The sequence below is a fragment of the Capsicum annuum genome, chromosome 10 (assembly GCF_002878395.1).
Source record: "Capsicum annuum cultivar UCD-10X-F1 chromosome 10, UCD10Xv1.1, whole genome shotgun sequence".
Lineage (NCBI taxonomy): Eukaryota > Viridiplantae > Streptophyta > Magnoliopsida > Solanales > Solanaceae > Capsicum > Capsicum annuum.
In genome coordinates this window covers 959,874-985,253 of record NC_061120.1, presented here as the reverse complement: position 1 = coordinate 985,253, position 25,380 = coordinate 959,874, and the positions used below count along the sequence as shown (strand labels likewise).

At 37.2% G+C, this 25,380-nt stretch overlaps 2 protein-coding genes across 3 annotated transcripts; one reads left to right on the top strand and one right to left on the bottom strand.

Annotated features, from left to right (window-relative positions):
- Positions 1-1,681: 1,681 nt before the first annotated feature.
- On the bottom strand, positions 1,682-12,470 carry LOC107845581 (general transcription and DNA repair factor IIH subunit TFB1-1). Of its 2 annotated transcripts, none has more exons than XM_047398333.1 (21): positions 12,299-12,468; positions 12,048-12,181; positions 10,085-10,163; positions 9,939-10,000; positions 9,688-9,751; positions 8,702-8,825; positions 8,403-8,478; positions 8,148-8,240; positions 7,673-7,717; positions 6,445-6,501; positions 5,729-5,884; positions 5,528-5,593; positions 5,263-5,386; positions 4,852-4,908; positions 4,632-4,759; positions 4,349-4,540; positions 4,146-4,259; positions 3,948-4,025; positions 3,524-3,571; positions 2,131-2,199; positions 1,682-1,976 (listed from the first exon to the last, which is right to left on the bottom strand). In XM_047398333.1, exons 2-21 carry the CDS (start codon positions 12,129-12,131, stop codon positions 1,890-1,892), a joined length of 1,803 nt encoding a protein of 600 aa, XP_047254289.1. In that variant the 5' UTR covers positions 12,132-12,181; positions 12,299-12,468; the 3' UTR covers positions 1,682-1,889. The 2 variants fall into 2 exon arrangements, 1 of the variants encoding a protein (XP_047254289.1); XR_007046024.1 differs by having other exon boundaries at positions 1,938-1,976; positions 2,131-2,270; positions 12,299-12,470.
- A 2,564-nt stretch (positions 12,471-15,034) lies between these two features.
- LOC107845486 (protein DNA-DAMAGE INDUCIBLE 1) lies at positions 15,035-25,306 on the top strand. The gene is made up of 16 exons (XM_016689837.2): positions 15,035-15,356; positions 15,489-15,521; positions 18,267-18,400; positions 18,551-18,659; positions 19,228-19,344; positions 19,936-20,001; positions 21,098-21,160; positions 21,244-21,288; positions 21,384-21,445; positions 22,291-22,384; positions 23,296-23,388; positions 23,479-23,548; positions 23,631-23,701; positions 24,172-24,223; positions 24,806-24,831; positions 24,932-25,306. Exons 1-16 carry the CDS (start codon positions 15,291-15,293, stop codon positions 25,058-25,060), a joined length of 1,230 nt encoding a protein of 409 aa, XP_016545323.1. The 5' UTR covers positions 15,035-15,290; the 3' UTR covers positions 25,061-25,306.
- Positions 25,307-25,380: the final 74 nt, after the last annotated feature.

Below are 25,380 nucleotides of genomic sequence, written 5' to 3'. Positions count from 1 at the left end.
ATGGATTTAAGAAAATTAAACATACAACTACTCATGTTGGTGGTTATGAAGGAAGGCCCTTTATGAATTACCATACTCCTCCAACATTTTATTAGCAACATTTAATTTGAAGGGGGAGACTTGGAGTAACCGGTAAAGTTGTTGTCATGTGACCAGGACGTCACGGGTTCAAGCCTTGGAAACAACCTTTGAAGGTAAGGCTGCGTACAATAATACACCCTTGTGGTGGGGTTCTTCCCCGAACACCGCATATAACGGTAGCTTTCGTGCACAGGCTACTGTTTTTTTTTTTTTTAATTTGATATACCCATTGTTTTCTTCAATGTAAGAATTATGTTGTTAATTTGATAATTATAAGGTGTTATTTACTTTTTGGAAAGTTTTGTAATTTACAATTTTAAGAATTGTTTGATTGATTTGGACTAGCTAATGTGTTTTTTAGTTTTTCAAGTTTGATTCATGGAAATTCTTTGTAAATTGATTTATCTATTATAGTTAATACAGAAATAATTCAAAAATGCATCAAAGAATCTATGTATGTATAGAGAGAAGTGTTTGCGATGTAACAATAACAACACAACAACAACATACCCAGTGTATTCCCCCACAGTGGGGTTTGGAGAAGGTAAAATGTACGTAGTCCATACCAGTACCTCTGCAAATGTAGAGAGGTTGTTTCCGATACTGACTAAACCGGTTATGTTATAAATGAGGTTATCACAAGGGCTAAATAACACCTTGTTGTCCAAAGGAAGCATGATACAAGAGCGTAGGTGAATGATAAGCATTGGAGGTGTGCTTGAAGGATAGTGGCAGCATGGTGACAAATTTCACCATGGTGATTTGTCATAAAGAGTGTTTGCTAATGGTAATTGCATGATTCCAGATGTCGTCGCTGGATTTGCTTGGTGAAAGATATTTCAATTGCCGTATCTCAGGTGAAGAGAAGGGGGCGATAGCTTTTTAAGGCTTAAATCTATAATATCACCGTTATGAGCAGTACCAACTGATGGACTAGGGAAGAAGTGCACATTTACCCAAAATCGCGCAATTTTGTCCACCATTAAACTTTTTTTTTTTTCCTGTCATTCATACTATTACTATTAGCAAATCGTCTCGTACTTGCCCTTGTCATTTAACAAAGTTTCAACATGAAATAACTAAACTACACTTGCACAAATTCACAAACTATGTTAGGTACTTCAAACATTCAATGTTGTACTTAATATGAGCCAACTCGTAAAGTTAGCTGTCATGTGATCAGGAAGTCACGGGTTCAAGTTTTGAAAACAGCCTCTGACAGAAACGCAAGATAAGACTGCGTACAATACACCCTTATGGTTGAGCCCTTGCGTATAGCGAAAGCTGTAGTGCACCGAACTATCTTTTTTTTACTTAATACAAGCCAAGATACAATTCTTCAAGCCATAACGTAGTGTAATTCTATGAGTAGAATCAGGGGAATGGTGTGCACGCAGCTTTAACCCTACCTTGTGACTGACAGGGTAGGGAGGTTGCTTCGAAAGACTCATGGCTCAAGTAAAGCATATCAAAAATAGCATGAAAAGGAAATACAGTAGTAACAAAGACAAATAGAAACTAATGACGAAAAGAACAATAAGCAACAAACAAATAATACAGGAACCGAAGTCCAAACCAAAGGAAAAATAGTTCTTCAGTAGATCAGCTAACAAGATGAAATTTAAAATAACTCAACAAGTACCATTGGATGTACAATTTCCTCAAGACAGTCATAGTAGGAACTGTCAAGCTATAAAATACGCGAAGAACACACTCGAAACAAAATTTTGTTAGATGTACATTTGTGTATAGTAACCCCCGGAAAACAAAGGACTTAAAAAGACTGGGTGAAATGGGGGAAAAATTGCCTAAACAAATCCATTTGGTCTCTCTCCACTTTTGGCAGATCTCTTTTGTACATCTGCGTCGTAATGGGCAAAGGCAGCATCTAAAGCCTGTGGGGAAAATGTATGTTTCCATGAGATTCGTAATAATAGAACTCCGTAGTAAGCACTTTCTTTAATTAAAAGAAGATCGGGGCCAAAATGATCGAACTTTAGACAAATAACATTATCATCTCGAATAATCATGTACAGCCAGAAGGTTAACCTGAAGCATTGGCTGAACAAGGAGGGAAACTTGATGTCTCATATCCGATTGCACAGATTCCTTCATCTCCTGAAAGTCGATAGAACATTTGAAAACTTGACATCACACAAGAAACAACTCCTCAAGTCTAATATGTATGCCTACAGATAGCAAGAAATAAACATTACTAAACTGCACATATAGAGTGGCTGGCCGCTGGCGAGAAGAAATTTGAATTCCCCTGCATCAACCCTACCAGTAAAAATTTCCCAAACCAGAAAGCAGCTGGTTTGCCGCAATGTCCTTTATTATTTTACTCATCGTTCACCCTTGTCCTGAGCCGGGGGTCTATCGGAAACAACCTCTCTACTTCATCTGAGGTAGTGAGGTAGTGGTATGGTCTACGTACACATTACCCTCCCCAAACCCCACTATGCGGGAATACACTGGGTATGTAGTTGTTGTCGTACTCATTGTTCACCCTTAGACCCCAACTTGTTTGGGACTGAGGCATAGTTGTAGTTGTTCTACCGTCAGATCATCTCCCACCCAGCAGCAACCACCCCCTTTCTTATTTTTCCTCATAGCAGTACTGGTTAGTTTGTTTACCCATTTGCCTGTTCTCAGTAAATTTAAATTTTCCTGTTACTACATCAATCTTTTTTCAAAATAAAAAAGCAGCATGGAACCATTAATATCTCGATGAAATGATTTCTTGAGAACTTCCAAGAGGAAAAAGTCAGATTCAAAAGATTTATGGAGTGTTTAAACTAATCTCAAAACCACAACCACCTCAAAACTGTTGACGGTTTCTTATCGTTACAAATGACAACAATATACCTAGTGTAATTCCACATTTAGGAGTCATTTGGAAGGAGGGATGAGATAAGTAAGGATATCCCTTGGGATTATTTTATCCCTCCCTCCCCATGGGATAGTAATTCCATCATTTAAGTACAAATGGTGGGATAAAATAGTCCCGGGATTAAGTAATCCCTTCTACCGAACATGGGATAAAGTTAATCTCAAACTTTTTCCCGGGATTATTTTTCTTATCACTTCTACCAAACGACCCCTTAGGGTCTGGAGAGGGTGGTGTTGCGAGATCTTGCCCCTGCTGTGAGAAGGTCTGTGTTTCTGACAGGCCCTCAGCTCACATGACAGTGTTCCATAATGAAGTTTTTGTTTACCCGAATCAACCTAAACACTGTATCTATACCAAAACCCAAGCTAGTCAACATAACACTATCCTCCACATTATTCAGAAAATTGGTACCCAAAGATGAAACTGAAAAAAAGTCTCTCAAACAAATTTTCAACACAGACCACACGTTGTCTGGTGCATTAGAGATTTATAAAGATACAAAAAGGAAAAAAGCAAAAACATATATATCCAGTTCCATAAGATCATTACCTGCAACTTGGGATATATCTGAGACATAGCATCCTTTAATCTAGTCACCTATCAAATGACAAGGATTAGAAAGACTCAAGGGATGGAACTCATCGTTGAAATTGATTCACTTTAAGAAGGAAAAAACAATGAAGTAAAATTACGAAAATGTCATTTTATCACAAGATCAAATTAAATAATAGTATGAAACTATGCATCATTGCAAGACCATTACATAGTATAGTCATTACTTATTAATACATAAGATGCACCTAAATTTTGGATATATCAGACAATTAAAATAACAAAAACTGCCTGAACACTAAATCTTTCTTTCGGAAATTGGACCATAACAACATAATTTTTCCGGTAACAAAAGAGGCAACCTAATTCAATTTTTACCTTTTTATAAGGGCTAATAGAATATTGATATTCAAAATATTACCTTGGTGTAGAAATATTTTGTTGTTATTGGATAAGATGACCAGAAGTGCTTCAATAATTCCTGAATTGATGTCCAATGCTACAAGCAAAATGAAAATATCATTTGTCATGGTTAACAGAACTTACGAGCTGTAATAAAGTCTGAACAAAGATTTTAGATTCAGAAAAAATCAAATCACCGTGTAAAAACACAACTCACAAGTAAGAGTTCATTTTTAGTTGCACTAGGCAACTGATCCAGAACACTCTCGTGGGGATTCTTCCCCAGATGATACTTTGTACTTGAGATATTCTGACTAAGCCCGTTGAAAACCTGTAAACAATGATTTGTAGTTCAACTTCTCCCTTACAGTATGATATCATTGGATGGCAATTTCCTAACTTCGAAAAATGTAAAAATACCTTGAGAGCTACTTCTGGACTAATTATTGGTTCGATCAATCCTTGAGAATTTATCTCAGAGATGGAGTCCTTCAAGGAGCAAAAGGCTTCTTCTTTGCTCACGCTGAATTTCAGCTGTCTGATCCCTGTTTCAGCATCTCCCAAAGCCTTCATTGCATTTGCTTGCTGAGAATCAAAGTAGTCTCGAGGATCCTGATTTATGAAACATCATATATCAGATAATCTAATGAAATCACGATTGATGTGAGCAGAAAAAAAAAAACAGAACTGATGAACGCCACACCTTGATACTTAGCAATGCAACTGGTGGGTCACGAGGTCCCTGAAGATCTTCAATTTCAGCTACTCGAGTAACTTTGTTTATGCGTTCTCTATATGCATTCTCATCAGACACGTCATTAGCTAGTTCAGCTGTTCCACCAAATGAAATGACTTGTATAAGCCTTTTCCAGGTTTGGAACTAGAATGAGATAAATGGATATCAAGTAGAAAATGCATTTTACCTTGATTTGTCCTGGTGAATGCTTCAGCGACAGATCTTGTATCACCCAGCTCAACATCTTCACAGATTGATGCGACAATAAAAAAAAATATCAAGTCAAGTGTGAAATGATATCAACTTAAACAAAGGCTGCCAGAACCACTAATGCATTATGTAAGGTTCTCCTAACCCGTGTCCCTCTCCCAACCCTAAGCAGCACATATCAAGGACATCCACTAGGAAGACACATCAATGATGCATAACGAAGAATAAGCAGTGTACATGTTATCATTATCATTTTGCACAAAGAGGCCCCCATAGAGACAACTTCAGGCTGCTTCACAATTTGTCTCAGGTGAGAAAGAAGCTTAAAGGAACTTACTCAGTTACGGTAGACTGATGTTATTGATAAAGCGTGTTCAAAGAAGCTTACCTATAACTCTTCCTCGAAGAACGACTGCTGCATGCTGATTGAGGTATTGCGAAAAAGACCTTTTGAATGGTTCATACTGTGGTTCTAGAATCTCCTTAGTTTCAACCTGAGGTAGCCCATGATCCTATTTTTTACCATGTTATATGAAAAATAGGTTAGCTCCAATTCTCTTGTAAGGGGTTAGATCAAAGCATATACAAGAACAGCATGTCCAATCGAACACAGATGATCAAATTTCATTGCAGAATAAAGTTCGGTGATGTACCGGGAGATGCATATAATCATCACCTTCATCTGCTTCCATGTCCAGAGTTGGATCCACTCTTCTGATCTGAAAAGAATATAAAATGTAAAGACTTCGGGAAGTTCTTCTCCATCCATCCTCTCTCAAAGACACTCGGTGGAAGTTCTTTTAGGATTGGATGTCGTTAGAAAACAATGAAAACAGTAATTATCTGGTGAACACCTTCTTCCGAGCTTCAGATGCTAACATAGCATCTTGCTTCAAGAAAACTGCAAGCTCCTCATCTTCAGAAGCCTCGGCAAAAGCTGCAACAATATTTTTTGTACTGTGGAGGTATTCAGCCCTTGAATATTTAGTCCAGAATTCTTTTTCTGACATCTGAGATAGAGAGCAGAATCAAGAGATGCAGCATGATTTATTCTTAAATAACATCATTAACGTAATAGGTGTCTTTGGGAGTTTGTTACCACTTAGTAAAGCAGTTAAGATGGAAACTTGAAGATGAACTACACTAAGGGTTGTTTGGTGTGAGGTATAAGGGATAAATAGTCCTGGGATAAAATGAAGGATGATTTTATCCCATGTTTGGTGTGAGGTATTAGTTAGTCCCGGGATTATTTATCCCACCATTTACACCATAGTGAGGGGATAAGTTATCCCATATACATGGTGAGATAACTAATCCCGGGATAACATTTTCCCAACCAAACGACCCCTTAGGAAGCAAAAGGCCTGTTCCATCCTATATTCAATTGTAATTGAAAAAGGTTTATCTAAAGCTTCAGTAAAAAATGCTTCAATGATCTTAATTAGTCCAATTTTTGTGACAAGCTAAGCATGCATATCTATCTCAGCATGCTTCATGCATGAAAAATTCACAAGATAAACGGCTTGAAATCTTAAGAATTGTCTATACAGCCAGCTGACTATAATTTTACCTTGCCAGGAACAAAGTTTAAATATGCTTGGCGGACAGCTGGTTTCTCTGCAAAAATCTGAAAAAGAATTACCACATTAGACGAGATTTACAAATAAAACAATTACATATAAATCTACTACAAAAACTTGAAAAAACTCAGTAGTCAGCTTTTGTCATTTAATTTCGTACACTAGCCTAGAATTACACTTTAAAGAACAATGGTTTGCTCATCTGGTAAGATTGTATAAGTATTGGGGAAATTTTGATAGTTTTCACAACTTGTGGGGTTTCATGTTTATGTGAAAAATACAACAACAATAACAACAACAACAAACCCAGTATATTCCCACATAGTGGGGTCTGGGGAGGGTAGAGTGTACACAGTCCATACCACTATCTCTAACGAGGTAGAGAGGTTGTTTTCGATAGACCCCCGGCTCAAGATAAAAGGCAGTATACAAAAACATCAAAAGCATAGAACATGATAAAATAACATTGATACGGCATCCACAAAAAGTACATTGCCAAACAAAGGACACCACAATTCCCCTACCTACTGACTACAACTCAACCACACCCTTAGCCATTTATCCTAATGTTTTTCCTCCATATCTTCCTATCAAGGGTCATGTCCCTAGTCAGCTGTAACTGCTCCATGTCACGTCTAAAAATACAACTTAAAAAATTCAAATTGCATGCCGGAAAAACTTCAACTGCATATCAATCTGATTTCATCATGATTTCATATCGGATGTCCAAACGGGCCCTTCGTTTCCAAAACGTAATCTCATTTAAGCATTTGCGTTTCAAAACGACATAATCCAAACAAATCATACTACACAATTGTTGCCTGCCTTGCCCAAACACATTCCTAGAATCATTTCAAAAAAATGAAACCAAAACCAAATCCCGCTTTCCATAATCCCAATCATAACCCCACACTCAATACGTACAGTCTGCAGCACCCAGATCAGTATTGAAAAAAAAAAAATTCTTGCTACATTGATGCTCCTGTATGAGGCTTCTAGCTCTATTGTTCCTTATTTTTCACTACTAAATCTCCTCCTACTAATCAGACCTAGTAGCCATTTTTCATAATGATTTTAAAAGAGGAAGCATTGCATCCTTGACCTACATCATCTCTACTGTTAACGTGCATTGATAGTGCCCCTTTTTGAGCTAAATTTACGCTTCATACTGTTTTGATAAGACTCGATTTAAACACTTCGTAAAACAAAAAATGTTACCTGATGAATAACCTCTGGAGTCAAGTTAAATGTAACTCTGTTTGTCTGAAACAACAATGAAAACAACAGATTGTCAAGCTCAGGTGGAATCGGAAGGGGAGAGGGAGAGACGAGACTGCAGACCACATTTTTGTCAATACAAGGTTTAAAGCCAAAAATATTCATCTGCTTCTAGTAATTTATTTGTAAAAGGAGCCACAAGTTTATCTGTGCATCTAAAGAGGTAATTTCATTACTCAATCCAAAAAGGAGACAGAAGTTTATCACAATGCTAAGCACCTTCACAATTAAGAAAAATATGATCTGATTTTTAGCGGTGAATACCTTTAAGAGTAATATGATCTGATAGAATTCAAGAAAATCACTATGGCTTAGATATATCTTGGAAAGGTAAAAACAGCACCCTATCAGAAAAAATGTAACCCGTGTATACACGCAAGTATGGTGACCAATGGGGAGAAGATTTCCCTCTTACCTGGCCATCGGATAATGGTTTTACACTCCACATGTCATTTTTTAAAGCTACCCGCTGTTTTGGCTTCTTGTTTTCAGTTTGCTCCAGCAGCTTCTGTAATCCATTGGCAAGATAAATAACGGTTTAGTCTACGGAAAGCAGCCGCCAGCTGCTAAGGAAGGATTCCAGGTACAACTCAAAACTTTTAGCGTAACACAGTGATTAACTATGTTTATGAAAAATAATCTATTCAACAAGGTTTTTCTACCTACTAACCTTCCTAGCGGCCCAAAATTCAGCCTCTGATAGAGTACCTCCAATGACCAATTGCCTGTGGAGCTTCTGCAACTCACTGCCGCCACTTACACTTGTTAGTGATATCAACAAGACAAGAAATGAAAAGGAGAAGATGAAATGCCAATTTAGGAAAGAAAATTAGCAACAATAGCAGCAGATTTCAGATAAACTCATTACACTTACAAGACACATTTACAACATTAGCTAGTATACCAAAAAGAGATCTAGAAAAGCCCCCCGCCTTCTGCAAAATTGAACCAGAAAAAAGTTCCATTCACCTGTTCTCCTGCAGTAACTTAATCCGACGCCCCATTTCTGTTGCACTGAGTTGCTCATCATGCGGAACAGCAGGTTTTTCGGAAGTAGCTTTCCCCACTTCCCCACAAGCTGCAATTGCTGAGGCTGTTCAAGGGTAAACAAGCTTGTAACAAAACCCATAATGTTAAAATATCAACTTGCAATGTCTAATGCAGGGTATCATATAGTAACTGCATACTCTCTAACGAGCTAGCCGGTGTTGAACTAGTAATATAAAACAGCGAAAAAAATCTTAAAGCCTTCAGAGGCTATTCTCCGATTTTGCTATCTTAATCTATAGACAGCAATGCAAGTTGGCCGACAAAAATCACTAGGCAGAAAACCAAGGCTTGACTCTTAAAATTTCCGGAAAATCCAACTGGACTTGAAATAATATATGTCAATTATGCACATGTGGAATAGAGCATTTAGGCTGCAATATCTCAGCTCAAGTTCAGCGGCAAGCCAACCGCACTTGCACACAGGAGCAAGGGAATCATAGAGGAAAGGGTTACCTAATACTCAATAACATGATAAGGCTGGTCTCAGCCCTTCCCAACCATTTTATATTGTCTTGTCTCCTCGTTTAAACAAAAATCTACTAAACGACCAATGACTACACTGAGTTCCAATTCAACGTTTCTGGGCCCAAAAGGAAAATCCATCGATAAAAATAAGGTAAATGAACAAACTCAAAACCTTACTTATACGAATGCCAACATGTTTGATTGTTTGTTATTAATGACAAACTATTCAGAATATTCAAGTACAACACCATACAGCTAGTACATGAAAACAAAGAGCAAACGGATTTGATCACACACCACAAGAAGGAATCAACAACGAGACACGTAAATGTAACGAAGTCCAGTATATTTCAAGTTTTCACATATTTGAAGCAGAATGGTCCACTTGTAGCCGAGTGATGAAACTGATGGATGAGTCAATGAATGTCATAAAGACTAACCAACAAAGTCCCGACACTGGTCACGGTCAGGGAAGCTATCAAACTCGAAAAGATAATTTCCGCCCTGAAAATGAGAGAGAAAATGGAACACATTTAGTTGCAGTACTCAGATAAGTTAGCAGTTTGTAGACTTCACCAGTACTGGGATCAGTCTACTGTTTCTAGACTCGACCAGACACAGTAAGAAAACAGTCACACTTTCATAATAAAGGGCTCACAAGTAGAATGCTTTGGTAAACATAAATCCAAACCTGATCTTGTGTAAGATTAAGTAGAGCCTGCTTACTTGAACCCTCCTTGGAAAACTTGTGGCCTGAAGAGACAGAGAGTGAGAGAGAGAGAGGGGCGGGAGAGAGAATTCAAGTGTCGTGGAGGGAAAAAGGATGGACAAAAGCACCTTTAATCAACTTGAACTCCACATTAAGCTTTGTCGTTAATGTTGGGTCATTCGGCATAAAATAGAATCGTTCCCTGGTCTGCACACAATAAAAAAGACAAACTAGAAAATCAACAGTTGGTGGTAGCATTAACGACTGTATTAGAATCTACCATACAGATCATTTAGAATCAGAAATTCACGGTCCATACCATCTTAAAAACAAATTCCTTATTGTTGAATCCTTAACCCTATCAGAATTTGTGCTTTTTTTTAATTGTTAGAAATTGTGTTTTGTTTCATTTTTCAGATTAAAACCCCACCTCCCCAAAACCTCTAACCAGGAGTCCAACAGTTCCCTTTCCCACTTTTCATCCACTGGTGACTCATACCCCCATCCTTACGATTGGATGCGGATGGTCGTTATTGTCAAAATTTCATTTAGTTAATGCAAATGCAAATAACAATAATTCCTCACGCACACTAGTTAGGGTTAACAATATTAATGTTTACTATCCATTCTACACCATTTGTGAACCAGTAAAGGAGGTTATGTTGATAAATAGAATGAGAGAAACCATCTCTTTTAAACAGTACTCTGCTACTGGGAAGAATAAATAGATACTCGTTTGCAAAAAAAAAAAAAATCACTTATATCACATATTGCTATAAACTTGTCTACCAGTCAATTAACAGACCATTTGCTTCCTACCAGCTCAGCTTATCAGTTGCATTACTATTATTGTTATTTGTTCAATCAACCAACTATGTTTCAATTCCAAACCAGTTGATAATGAATCCTTTATTCAGTCCGGCTCGATTTCTTCTATAACCGTTATATCCAGGACAGCTTGTGCTCACCTCAACTAATTACACGGCCACCTGTTACCTCCCACTAGCACAAGGTACTTACCTCCCATAGGTATGAGATAACTCTGTCCACTAAGGCTTGGGCGCATGGAAAGCCTTGGTATCTGTTCAGCTCTATTTGGGATTTAATGCCATTGTTACTGCTATTTTTTCTCGACTTTTGGCATATCATTCGCATCACTGTCATAGCTACCTGGTAACTTTGTCCACTAATACCTAAACAAATGGGAATCCCTGCTATCTATCAGCTCTATTTCGGATCAATGTCACTAGTTCATTGTAGGACTGAGCATAATACACCGGACCCCACACATTACACGATAGCTTTGGTTCATCCAGCTACCCTTTTTTCGTGTTACTACTGTTTGTTTCTCTTCGACTTTGGGCATAGTAAACAATGTCACTAGTTCATTATAGGACTTGAGTATAATACACTAGAGCCCACACATTACATGAAAGCTTTAGTTCATCCAGCTACCCTTTTTTTTTTCAAATACAAAACAATCATACAACTCAATCATAACATAAATAACAATGCAAATAACCAGAAAGGTGGATTGATAAGGAACATACCATTTTTAAAGCGCCAGGGACCCTGACTGAAGGATTTATACTTAGCACACTTAACCACCTTCCCATACACCATAACGTGTATTCGGTCGTTCAAAAATCAAACTATTTTTCACTAATACATGTCACTGCTAATTTTTCACTAATTAAATGGGTACCTCCCACCAGCATAATGTACATGCTAACTCCCGCCAGAACAGTTACCTGGCAACTCTGTCCGCAAATACTTAAACAAATGGGAATCCTCGCTATCTACCAGCTCTATTTGGGATTAATGTTATTGTTACTACTGTTCGTTTCTCTTCGAGTTTGGGCATAGTAAACAATGTCACTAGTTCATCCAGCCACCCCTTTTTTGCACAAACAAAACAATCATACAGCTCAATAAGGGGCGAAGCTACCCTTTGGCGAGGGGTTCCAAACCCCCCTTAGGCAAAAAATTATACTATTTATACATGGTTAAAATACTGACTTCGCCACTCAGCTCAATCATAACATAACTAGCAATGCAAATAATCATAAGGGGAATTGACAAGGAACGTACCATTTTCAAAACACCAGGTACACCTGGTACTTTAACTGAAGATTTATACTTAGCACGCTTAACCACCTTCCCACCATCCGCCATAACTCCCGTTTGTTCTTTCGTTTCAACAAAAATCAAACTATTTTTTTTCACTAATTACATCAAAAAAAAAAAAAACATAAAAATTAATAAAAAGTAAATAAATAAATAAATTGAAATTAGTATATCCAAAAAAAAAAAACAATAATAATAATAATAGAAATTAGTACCATTTTATGGAAGCTAGGGTTCCGATGGATGAAATTTGGGATTTTTATCAGGAGAGAAGGCGCCAACTGTTGTAGAGATCAATTACCATCTCAAAAAAGTGTATATACCTTTGTTCTCACTCTATTATATATAGAGAGAGAGACTGTATATATATAGAGAGAGAGAGATTCTCACTAAGGCTTTGTTTGGGCATGAAAATAATAATTTGGAAAAAAAAAGCTCAAATGCGCCTTCTTCTTTTTTTCCAGCCGGTGTCCGATTAACGCATTGGGGCCCGATTAATCCGGATAGCATTGCAGGGCCCATTAAAGTGTCCACATTGTAGCCCCGATTAATTCAGATTACGAGTTGCAGGGCCCATTAAGTTTTTCGTATTGAAGCCTCGATTAATCCGGATCGCACGTTGCAGGGCCTATTAAGGTGGCCGCATGGAGCTTCGACTAATCCGGATCACGCATTGCAGGGCCCATTAAGGTGACAACCCCGATTAATCCGAATCGCTCCGACTAATCCGGATCGCACGTTGCAGGGCCCATTAAAATGACAATCTCGATTAATCCAGATCGCGCGTTGCATGACCCATTAAGGTGTCCGTATTAGTTCCCCGACTAATCCTATTAAGGTGGCCGCACGAAGCTCCGACTAATCTAGATCGCGCATTGCAGGGCCCATTAAGGTGACAGCCCCGATTAATCCGAATCGCTCCGACTAATTCGGATCGCACGTTGCAGGGCCCATTAAAATGGCAGCCCCGATTAATCCAGATCGCGTGTTGCATGGCCCATTAAGGTGTCCGTATTAGTTCCCCGACTAATTTGGATCGCGCATTGCAGGGCCTATTAAAGTAGCAGCATGGAGCCCCGACTAATCCAGATCGCGCGTTGCAGAGCCCATTAAGGTGGCAGCATAGAGCCCCGATTAATCCAGATTGCGCATTGCAGAGCCAATTAAGGTGGTAGTACGGAGCCCCGACTAATCCAGATTGCATGTTACAAGGCCCATTAAGGTAGCAGTCCCGACTAATTCGAATCACGCATTACTGACCCATTAAGGTGTCCGTATTGGAGCCCCGACTAATCTGGATCGCGCATTGCAGGGCCTATTAAGGTGGCAGCACGGAGCCCCGACTAATTCAGATCGCGCATTGCTGGGTCCATTAAGGTGGCAGCGCTCCTAACAGAGTTTTCTTCATACCAAAGTCGAATACTCGACCTCTGATTAAGGATAAAGCAGCCCCATCCACTGCACTATAACCCATGTTGGTGGCTCAAATACACTATCAAACTATTAAAAATAATTTATTTGTCACTCTTGCATCATTTTCTTTAAAAGTTTGACTTTCGTTAAAAAAAAAATTATTTGTATCATTATTTTGTAACAATGATTTTTATAAAGTTATTTTATTTTAACTAGTATGATTTTTTTATCTTGATTTATGTAATATTGGTTGGTTTAAATTTGATGACGTGGATTTTAGTAAGAGGTTGCGAAATCATCATTGTAAAATAATGACACAAATGAACATATCTATAACAGCAGTGTCATAGATAAGCCAAATTTTTAAAGGCGATGGTATAGATGTGCCAAACTTATAACGGGTGATACAGATGAGCCATTTCAATAGTTCGATGACGCATTTGAATTTTTTCCCTGATAATTTTTCGAAATTAAAGCTGGAGTTGTTGTTGTGTTTGATCGTGAATTTTGTATCTATATGTATCAGGAATCCGATTCACTGGTTTCTCGGTTCGAGAAATCAAAATAAGAGGCTCGAATCATTTTTTTCTTACTCTTTTTCAAATTTAATAAATATTGATTGATCATATATTTCATTATAGTTCTATGATTCAAAGTATCCTTTCCTATTTGATCTTTTTGTATTTCATATTAGAAGTTGCAATCAGATCTATTCATTAAAAAGAATCGATTCAATACATTTCTTACAGGTACCTGGGAGCATACTGATGGAATGAATAAAATACGAACAGTTAACATAATATGGCCATAGATCTTAGGTCGTATGGGAATCGATTCGAGAAAAAGAACCGATCGTATGGAAATCTTTCAATCAGTTATGCAGGGATATCATGTATCGTTGAATAAACCACCCACTCTGCATAGATTAGGCATACATGCATTCTAACCCATTTGAATGGAGGGACGCGCAGTGAAATGTTTTTTACGGCTAGACATAATTATTTTTACTTTTTCTACTAAAGTAAAATAATTTGCGAAAAAATTCTCATGGTGAAACACCTAGTAAAGTTGCTCAATAGTTAATTTAATTTAGGCCTAATACATAGTATTTTCTTTTTAATTAAATTGATTTCAACTTGCATTTGTGTCCGTAACTTTTGATGTGTATATGTAAGTAATTAAATTTGTATAAAGTTAAACAAACAGATACATATATGTTATGTTGCATATTACGTGACTAATTCATATCTTATATGGTGTTTTATGTGTATTTTGCCACATAAAATATCTGTGCTTATTTGTGCAATTTTTTATGAGCGGATCGTGTGATTTGAACTGTTCAACAACAACAACAAAACGAATGCATTTCCACATAATGGAATCTGGGTAGGGTGAAATATACACAGTCCATACCATTAACTCCGGAGAAGAGAGAGTCGGTCGACCCCGACATGACTTGAAATGTTCAATTTTAGTTATTTCATCTTCGAAAAGGGATAAAAATAGCATTACGATCTCGAAATGAATTTTCATGCAATTTATTCCAACTAAATATAAAATAAGCTCATTTAAAAATTAATCCCGAGATTAGTTATACCACCGAACCAAACGACCCCTTAAGTTCATACCATATATATATATCTCCAAACGTTACCAATCCAAATTCAAACACTTTCACATATCGTCGCCGTCGCCGTCGGACATCAGAAGATTCCGGTGACCGGCGGGAAGAATTTGGCCGGAGAAATTTGACATCGGAATTCGTGCAACACTTAGAACTGAAAATAGTTGAAGATGAAGATCACTGTAATGACTACTGATGAACAAATCGTCACTCTCGACGTCGATCGCGACGAATCTGTAATTTTAATTGATTAATTGATTAAAATTAATTCATTATTAATTGATTATTGTCATATTTATTATTTGTTTTTTTTAGCTGTATTTGTTTATTGGATCTTAAATTTTGTGTTGCTTACATGTTTGATACAGGTAGAGAACCTGAAAGCTCTACTGGAAGTTGAGGTGAGCTGGAATTCTTCATTGGTTTTGTTTTACTATGCATTTGTAGCTTGTTGGAATTTTGATAGCAGAATTTTATTATGGGTGTATTTTTATTTTTGTGATAATAGAAGAAAGTTAAGTGAACAGTTAAAAGTTTCAAATTTTGAGTAGTAAATGAGCTTGAAATCGTCCAAGTCAATGAAAGTTATATACAATAATAATAGAAGAAACTTTAAGTTGTTATAATGTTATCTGGCCTAAGCTAAGCTAGGGTCTATTGGAAACAACCTCTCTACTTCATTTGAGGTGGTGGTATGGATTACGCATGCTTTACCCTTCCCGGACCCCACTTTGTGGGAATACGATGGGTATGTTGTTGTTGTAGAAGAAGAAGAAGAAACTTAAGTAAACAGTTGAAAGTTTCTAACTTTGAGTAGTAAATGAGCTTGAAATCGTCCGAGTCAATGAAAGTTATATACAATAATAATAGAAGAAACTTTAAGTTGTTATACTTTTATCTGTCCTAAGTCGGGAGTCTATTGGAAACAACCTCTCTACTTCATTTGAGGTGGTGGTATGGATTGCGTACACTTTACTCTCCTCAGACCCCACTTTGTGGGAATACACTGGGTATGTTGTTGTTGTTGTTGTAGAAGAAGAAGAAACTTAAGTAAACAGTTGAAAGTTTCAAACTTAGAGTAGTAAATGAGCTTGAAATCATCCAAGTCAACGAAAGCTATATACAATAATAATAGAAGAAACTTTAAGTTGTTATACTTTTATCTATCCTGAGCTGGGGTCTATTGGAAACAACCTCTCTACGTCATCTGAGGTGGTGGTATGGATTGTGTACACTTTACTTTCCTCAGACCCCACTTTGTGGGAATACATTGGGTATGTTGTTGTTGTTTTTGTAGTTCTATCCTTGATAGACATAGGTACGTGGCATATCTAGTGGTGTATTACCCCATTTGGTTGTTTGTTTTCATGTTTTTTGTTGGTTATACTGCTATTTGTCCTGAGTCGGGGTCAATCGAAAACAATCTCTTTACTTCATTTGAGGTAGTGGTATGGAGTGCGTACACTTTATCCTCTCCAAACCCCACTTTGTGGGAATACACTGGGTATGTTGTTGTAGAAGGAGAAGAAACTTAAGTAAACAGTTGAAAGTTTCAAGCTTTGAGCAGTAAATGTGCTTGAAATCATCCAAGTCAATGAAAGTTGTATACAATAAAGTTGTTAGGTTAGGAGGTTAGTTGTAGTAGTGCGTTGTCTTGCTATCCGTCCATATATGTGAAGTTGTATAGTATAATGTAGTTAATGGAGGGGGCGTCAAACGATTTGGAATATTGGATTATATATAAACTTATCGAAAAGGACAACTCGGTGCACTATGTGCTCGCTATGTTAGTTGGAATTTCGATAGTTGATCAAGTTTTCTTTGATCGAAATTTCATTATGGGTGTATTTATATTTGTGACAATAGTAGAAACTTTAAGTAAAAAGTTGAAAGTTTCAAACTTTGAATAGTAAATGAGCTTGAAATCGTCCAAGTCAATGAAAGTTATATACAATAATATTGTTAGGTTAGGAGGTTAGTAGGTAGTAGTGTGTTGTCTTGCTATCCGTCCATACGTGTGAAAGTCGTATGGTTTAATGTAGTTAATGGAGGGGTGTCAAACGATTTGGAATATTGGATTATATAAACTTATAGAAAGGACAACTCGGTGCACTATGTGCTTGCTATGTTAGTTGGAATTTCGATAACAGAATTTCATTATGGGTGTATTATATTTGTGATAATAGAAGAAACTTAAGTAAACAATTGAAAGTTTGAAACTTTGAGTAGTAAGCGAGCTTGAAGTCATCCAAGTTAATGAAAGTTATATACAGTAATATTGTTAGGCTAGGAGGTTAGTAGGTAGTAGTGCTTTGTCTTGCTATCCGTCCACACGTGTGAAAGTTGTACAGTAACGGAATGGTGTCAAATGATTTGGAATATTAGATTATATAAACTTATAGAAAAGGACAACTAGGTGCACTATGTGCTTGCTATGTTAGTTGGAATTTTTCATTGTCTCATTTCATATTAGATGGCAAATATGGTTGCATTTGAAAGTTTCAGTTGAACAATTGGATGTTAGTTGAATGTTACGTCAAAGTTTAGAATATGAGTATAAAATGAATTTGAACTCTCCAAACTTGTGGAAGTTGTATAGTATAATGTAGTTAATGGAATGGTCTCAAACGGTTTGAAATATTGGATTACACTTATAGAAGGACACCCCACTTGGTCTGACTATACTGGGTATGTTGTTGTTGTTGTTGTTATAGTTGTTGTTGTATTTATAGAAAAGGACAGCTCGGTGCACTAAGCCCCGGCTATATGCAGGGTATGGAGATTGGCCGGACCATATTGGGTCTTAGGGATCTCACTTAGGGGGTTCAAAATATGGAACATAAACACATGAAGAAGCCAAAGGGGGTTCAACCTACTATATATACATAAATATTGATTTTAACCATGTATAAACTGCGTAATTTTCTGCCGATGGGGGTCCATCGCCCTTGAGCCTTATCTTGCGTTTTTGCACGAGGTTGTTTCTGCCTGAGACTATGACCTCGGTGATACTGTTGGTGACTTTTAGTGTTGAGCCAAGGCTTAGCTTAGAACATATGAAGTTTTAGTTGTGATATAAATTGTGATGGAGGCACTGTTGGCACTTACTTTTACATTGGTTTTGTGTTTTTGTGTTGGACGAGAAGACACAAGTGCCTCTGCAGCAACAACAACTTCTGTACAATGGGAGGGAAATGAGGAATTCTGACAAATTGAGTGCGCTAGGCATTGGTGATGGAGATTTGGTGATGATGGTGTCTAATGCAGCATCCCTGTCTAGGTGTGTTTTCTGCTGATGTCTCAAGTTATGTTTCATTATTTTATCGGCTATTTACTGTCCCATGTTGTTCCCTTCCCCATTACTCTGCCACATCTTGCGAATACATCTTGTCTTTTGTCTTCTGCTAACAATTAAATGAATGCATTCCAGTGCACCTGCAAATGATTTGAGCTTCAAACAAGACGGGTCTGCAGCAAATCCTTCAGCTTTCCAACAACACTTGCGAAATGATTCAAATTTGATGGCCCAACTTTTTCAGGTGGAGGAATTTAGCTATTTCCTTTCTTTTTGCTTTTGCTAAAACAGTTTAAGAAAGAAATGAAGTTCTTAAAAGCATATTGTATTAGTGCAAAATTGCAATTTTCAAAACATGTACCTACTCAGAGTTTTTGAACTAGTTAGCATCCGTACATTTCCTAGCTGTTGATTGTTAAAAGAAAAACTGCCCTTACATATGATGTTATCATGATCTTATAGGTATGATGAAGGAATAGTCATACGCCGATTAGGAAGTTTCGTACTTATTTAGTGGATTCCTATCATACTTCGTAATTTTGCTGGATCAGTCTGATTTTAAAATGGTTGCTAATTTGACTTGATTGTGATCTTACATGCGCGGTGAAGGATAAGTTAGATTCTGAGAGGAAATTTTCATATGCTTTAATCTTTATGATGGATTACTCTTATACTGTGTTATTTTTTGGATCAATTTGATGTGAACATGATTGCTATTATTTGTGCTCTCCTCCGCTCCACCTTGTGGTTGGTTGCGATCAATTCATAACACGGAGGTCCCATGAGCTTGTATATGATGTTTGAACTTGCAGAATGATCCTGAGTTAGCACAAGCTGTCCTTGGGAATGACTTAAATAGGCTGCAAGAGCTTCTACGTTTGCGTCATCAGCATAAGTCAGTGCTACGGCGTCGTCAAGAGGAGGAGATGGTCAGGAGCTTCTATTGCTAAATTACTGTCTTTTCTTCTGTATGCTTTAATGTACTCCACAATTTTGAAAGTCCCATTAGTGATTGCTTTACAACTTCTTGCCAAAAGATCATAGGAACTAATGATCGTGCTAAAAGATCATAGGAACTAATGCCAGTGATCTGTTGTAAAGAAGAGTAGAATTTTGAAATTCCCTTATGCCGCAATTTGGAAGCATTCATTCTGTAATGTATCATGCAATATCTACTAAGGATGTGACCTTAGGGTTACCACAGGCTTTTGAAGGTGTTTCCCAGAGCTATATAGTCAGCTTTTACAGTATATTTTGGCCATCTGATGCTTTGCCCCTAGCTTATATGAAGTCGGCAGGACTGCTCAGAATTTCTCAACCGTTTGATTTAAATTTTTCTTAGTTTAACTTTCTATAGATATTTGATTTGTTATCTTTTTGTTTCCTTCGGTGCTCACCTAGGTACTCATTAAGCGGGCTAGATAAAGAAGTTTCATACAGCCAACCCAACTAATTCGGGAATGAGGCATAGTTGATTGATTGATATTCATTGATTAATATAAATTTATGTTGAATCGTAGGCACTGCTGTATGCTGATCCATTCGATGTCGAGGCACAAAAGAAAATTGAAGAGGCAATTCGCCAGGTTAGTTGGCATATCAATCTACATTGTCCTTATTATAGAATGTTTTTGAAACTGAGGTGTACTGGCCAATTTTTGTAGACTGCTTCAAGTTATTATCAGTTAAGCACCGTAGCTCCTTTGTATACATTCTTTAATTTTAATATGCTTATTTTACTTGAATGGACCATAAACAGCCATGCTTTTCCTCCTTCCTTCTATTTTTCTGGGAAAACGATATAGCTCCTATTTAAGCATGATTTACCACTGTTTAGATAAATGTTATGGCAAATATATGAAAGCGGTTAACTTCTTCACAGGGACGTTTATTATTTGATCAAATATTGATTTTACTATGTTAACTAGCTTTTATACTAAGTCACTCTAATTATCAACTAATGACGTTAAAATAAACTGTATACCTTCCTGTGAGCTTCTCTTCCAACAGCTCTAGTATGCTGAATATTGAAATATTGTTTGGATCATCATTCGACCAACCTATAAATCATCGGTAGCCTTTGCTTGTTGGATTTTGATAGGGACTCTGGAACTTGTAGTTGATTTGATTGATTAATATATGTAGAAGTTTCATCCATCTCAAAATAACATATGTAGAAGATTCACATAGCCAATCCCAACTAATTTGGGATTGGACCTAATTGATTGATTGCTAGAGTCTTTGGAGCTTGTCCTGGATCATCCGTACTCTCTTTGCAGATTATATTGCCGTAAAATGGCGTAACTTTTGTATAGCCAGCCAGTCATTTTTTATAAGCTCAAATGCCATATCTTGTAATTCTTGCACCTTCTTGATGACTTTATTAATACCAAATCATCAAAAAAGTAAAATGGTATAATCATAAAGTCTTGCCAAATGTTTCTCCGTCTACTTTATAGTAGTTTTTTCTTTTATTCGGTGGTGTCTTTCTTCGGAAACTTCTCTTTTGAGCCGAGGGTCTACCGGAAACAACCTCCCTACCCCACAAAGGTAGGGGTAAGGTCTGTACATTGTACCGTCCCCGTACCCCACTTGTGGGAATACACTGTATGTTGTTGTTTTATGCAATGGAAGTTGGGTCTAGTTGTGTTAGAGCTTTTCCATGTTTTGCATATTTTCCAGAAAGGAATTGAAGAAAACTGGGAAGCTGCGTTGGAACACAATCCTGAAGCTTTTGGCACTGTGGTATGTAAAACTACCTTGTGCCTTTCAAAGTTTGATTTTCTCTGTGGTTTTAATGAAGCTGGGTAACTTTTTGGCTTATTCAGATTATGTTATATGTTGACATGGAAGTAAATGGTCATCCTCTAAAGGTAGGGATTTTGTTTTTGATTTGAATGTGTTCCATCTTCTTGGTAAATCTTGTTACATTTGGTTCAGTGGGATATTTTGTTTCTCTTTGCTTTAGGCTTTTGTGGATAGTGGAGCTCAATCCACAATTATATCTAAAAGCTGTGCAGAACGTTGTGGGTATGATTTCTGAGGCTGTGCTGTATTTTTGATAGTAACTTGTATTTGGTTAGCAAAAATGATTATTATATAGCAAGCTCGTACCTTTCTTTCTTAAAAAATTAAATTAAATTGCAAGCACATTGATTGATGAGTAGTTTTAGTCAGAGATATATTTTTACCTTGTAAAAAAAAAAGGTCAGGGAGACGAGAAGAGTTCCTTTTTTTTTTAAATAAAATAAAATTTAATTGAGGTATATTGTTCAAAATTCAGATTCTAGATTGACAGAAGAATAGCAATAGACAAATTAAGAATTCAATGTGAATTATAGAAGCACATCGTGCAGAATCTTCAACTCCTGCTGTAGACTGTTTGGCATTAAGACTGCATGCTTTTCATCGACATGCTATAGTGTCTCAAGGTTAATCTAAAAAAATTTTAGTTCTGAAGTTCATAGTTGCTTACTTATTGTATGAAACACACTACACACCTATATTATAATGTTCCTAATTCATATCCCTTTTCTAACTTATAAGATATTAGAACTACCTTTAAAATTCCTTAACAAGACAGGAGGCAGGGGGTATCCATTAGCTTGATGACGGGGTTGAGTGAATAACTAACAAGTAAAAGTCTAGGGTAGATGGGTGGACCCATCATCCGCAGAGTTTTAAGCCGTATGCCACTGATCTTTGGGGATTTCTTGGTTATCAACCAGTAGAAGTTTATAGGGCAATACATTACTCCGTTTGACATTCAGATTTTTGGTTTTGTTTACTGTAGAATAATGTAGTAATGAATGTAGCTGGTGTTTGTTGCTGTTTATTCTTTTCCAAACTATCACTGTTGACCCCTTCTCTCGCAGATTGTTGAGGTTACTAGATACACGCTACAAGGGCATTGCTCGTGGAGTTGGTCAAACAGAGATACTAGGTCGTATTCATGTTGCTCCAATCAAGGTTTGTTGCGTCCTTGGAGTATGAGCTACTTCAGTCTTGTGTGTGTACTTCAAGTGCATTGACAGTATACAATAGATGCAGCTGTTTTTTACCATAAATAGTTGATACAGCTGTTTTACCGATGAATCCTTTTTATTTTCTCATGCACTGCCCAGAAATTAAATAGATTGCTGGGTGGTTAAATTCTGCTTCTGTCAAATGCTTTCCATATCCTATTCTCAGTTTCGCTATTACTGTACTATGTCTTACTAATGTTCAATTTTGTCTGGGTTCCTGATGCTAACTATCCTTTCTATGGTTAGCAGTTTAAATCATAAATTAGTTACACACTAACCTTTATGCACAACTTATAGCTATACATAATAGTCAATAACACCCAAGGGTGTGGCCTAGTGGTTCAATGAAGTTGGGATGAGTACCATGAGGTTTCAGGTTCAATTCCCATTCCCAGCAGAGACAAACACTAGGTGATTTCTTCCCATCTGTTCTAGCATTGGTGGACAGAGTTACCTGGTACCTTATGCTGGGAGGTGGCAGGTATCCCGTGGATTTAGTCGAGGTGCGCACAAGGTGGCCCGGACACCACGGGTATCAAAAAAAAAAAAAAATAGTCAAATAATTAATAATCTGTCAGTTGCAATTTGTAAGTAGTTTTAACTTGCTGGCTCTTTGCTTGAAATCAATTTTTCCTATGACTTGTCCCAGTAGTCAGTTGGTGATAATTACTTGTTCTAGTCATGACACATGAGGATTAAGTTGTCCAACCAGCCACATGTGACATTTGTTTTAGTGAACGGAAGCTTTGGAATTAACGAGAAGCTGTGGATATGCTGCCTTCAAATTAATGATAAGTTCCTAGAGATGCCCTGTTAACATGGTTGACTTCAATTTGCTACTCTTAACTATGGCAGATTGGAAACAATTTTTACCCTTGTTCTTTTGTGGTGCTGGATTCTCCGAATATGGAATTTCTATTTGGACTTGATATGCTTCGCAAGCACCAGGTTTACTTTCTTGCCTTGCTCGTAACATTTTTTCCATTTTTGTTTCCTCTTTAATACATATTATAAGCTAATGGTAATGAGTTTTTGCAGTGCATGATTGATCTGAAGGACAATGTTCTGAGAGTTGGCGGAGGGGAAGTTGCTGTACCATTTCTACATGGTTGGTGATGCTCCTGGTTACCTTGATACTGGATAGTACTACTTTTGAGCTTTTACCAAGTTTTTTGTACTTCAAATTTCAGAGAAGGACATTCCCGGTCATTTTCTTGATGAGGAGAGGCACGCCAAGGAGGCTTCGAGCTCAGGAGCCCAGGTAAAGGCATTTTTTTTAAATAAAAATATTTTTTCTGAATTTAACATTAGCGTCTTTCTTTTTTTTCCTCTGGAAGTATGTAGTGGGCATGTAGTTTAATGTGAGCAGTTAATGAACAAAAAAATTGATCTATTTCAAGAGCTAATGTTGTACAAATTTGAGTGCACTTGACACCATAAAAGATAAAGTTGATTGTGAAATTAATGGAATCATTGATGAAATGATTGAAGTTGGCCTCTTTCTTTTTTACAATTACGACATTCTTGATGAAATTTTCTTTATTTTCTGGGGTTGCTTTCGCCGGTTTACTCCAAGGCCGGTGCAGTTACGTTATGCTGCACTTTATAAATCTTCAAGATTGTTTAGCCCTTTCATAATCTGTTATATCATCGTTTTCCTCTAATATTCAAATCAGAAATTTTGACCTTCTACGAGCAGTGCTAAACTTGGTTCTTTCCTTGTTGTATCAGGCAACATCTGGAGCAACGGAGAAGACTGATCCTACAAAAGGAGGTCCTTCTGGTTAGCTTCAATATCCAAATATAATTGTGATATTCCACCTAGATCGTTGCAACTTTTTCTCCATCAGTTTCAACTGTTATTCTGCACCCAGGGATTCAGATTCTTTAAGATTATTTGCTTAATATAATCTAGGAAATCATGTTGACATGCAGTTCTCTTTCTTCTTGCTTACGGTTGTTTCCACAGCTATCTTTATTGAGATAAGCATCTAGTACCCCCCTCGAACTATGACCAAAGTTTCTACGACACACTCTAACTTCACAGGGGTCCTATTACCCCCTAACTCAATTTTAGCGTATTTTTGTCACCCGTTCGTGCTGACGTGACACCTTTATTACATAAAATGGGGCCCACGTCAAAGGTGCTACGTCAAAATGGTTGACAAAAGGTGCTGCGACAACACAAAAATAAGCTAAAATTGAGTTCTGGGGGGGGGGGGGGGGGTTAATAGGGCCCTTGTGAAGTTGGAGTGTGTCGTAGCAAATTTGGTCATAGTTCGGGGGTACTAGATGCTTTACTCATCTTTATTTTCTGTCTTCTGAATTGCATTTACTTATGATTCAACATTGTCTTGATCCACAGGAGGTGCCCGCGGGAACTTGACACAGGTAAATTTGTGCAGCGCGTAAATTTTCTTGTTCCTTTGTGAACAAATATGAACCTCAGTAGAAGAACAATTCAAACTTGGAATCGATGTTTTATGTGCAGGGACCTGAATTCGAAGCCAAAGTTGCTAAGCTTGTCGAGTTAGGCTTTGGACGGGATGCAGTAATACAAGCTCTGAAGTTTTTCGATGGTAACGAAGAACAAGCAGCCGGATATCTATTTGGGGGTTAATTATATCCCTTTCCTATCATAGAATTAAGATTTGTGACTTTAAAATTTTCAGACTAAACATTTTTTATTGTTGAGATTAAGTTATGTCTTCCTACCATTGCATTCAAATTTGTCTTTGAAATTGTATTTGGTGGACACAAAATTAACCTTGAAACTCAAGGTGAATTATTTGGTTCTGTGGTTGTTTGGGTGTTATATTAAACTTAATGCATGGTAGTAAATGAGCATTTACACTTCAATTTTTCATATTTGTACTTTTTAAGTAGGTTAATTTTATCACATATTGCACACATTTGTTTCTTGTCCATTTACTATTTCTT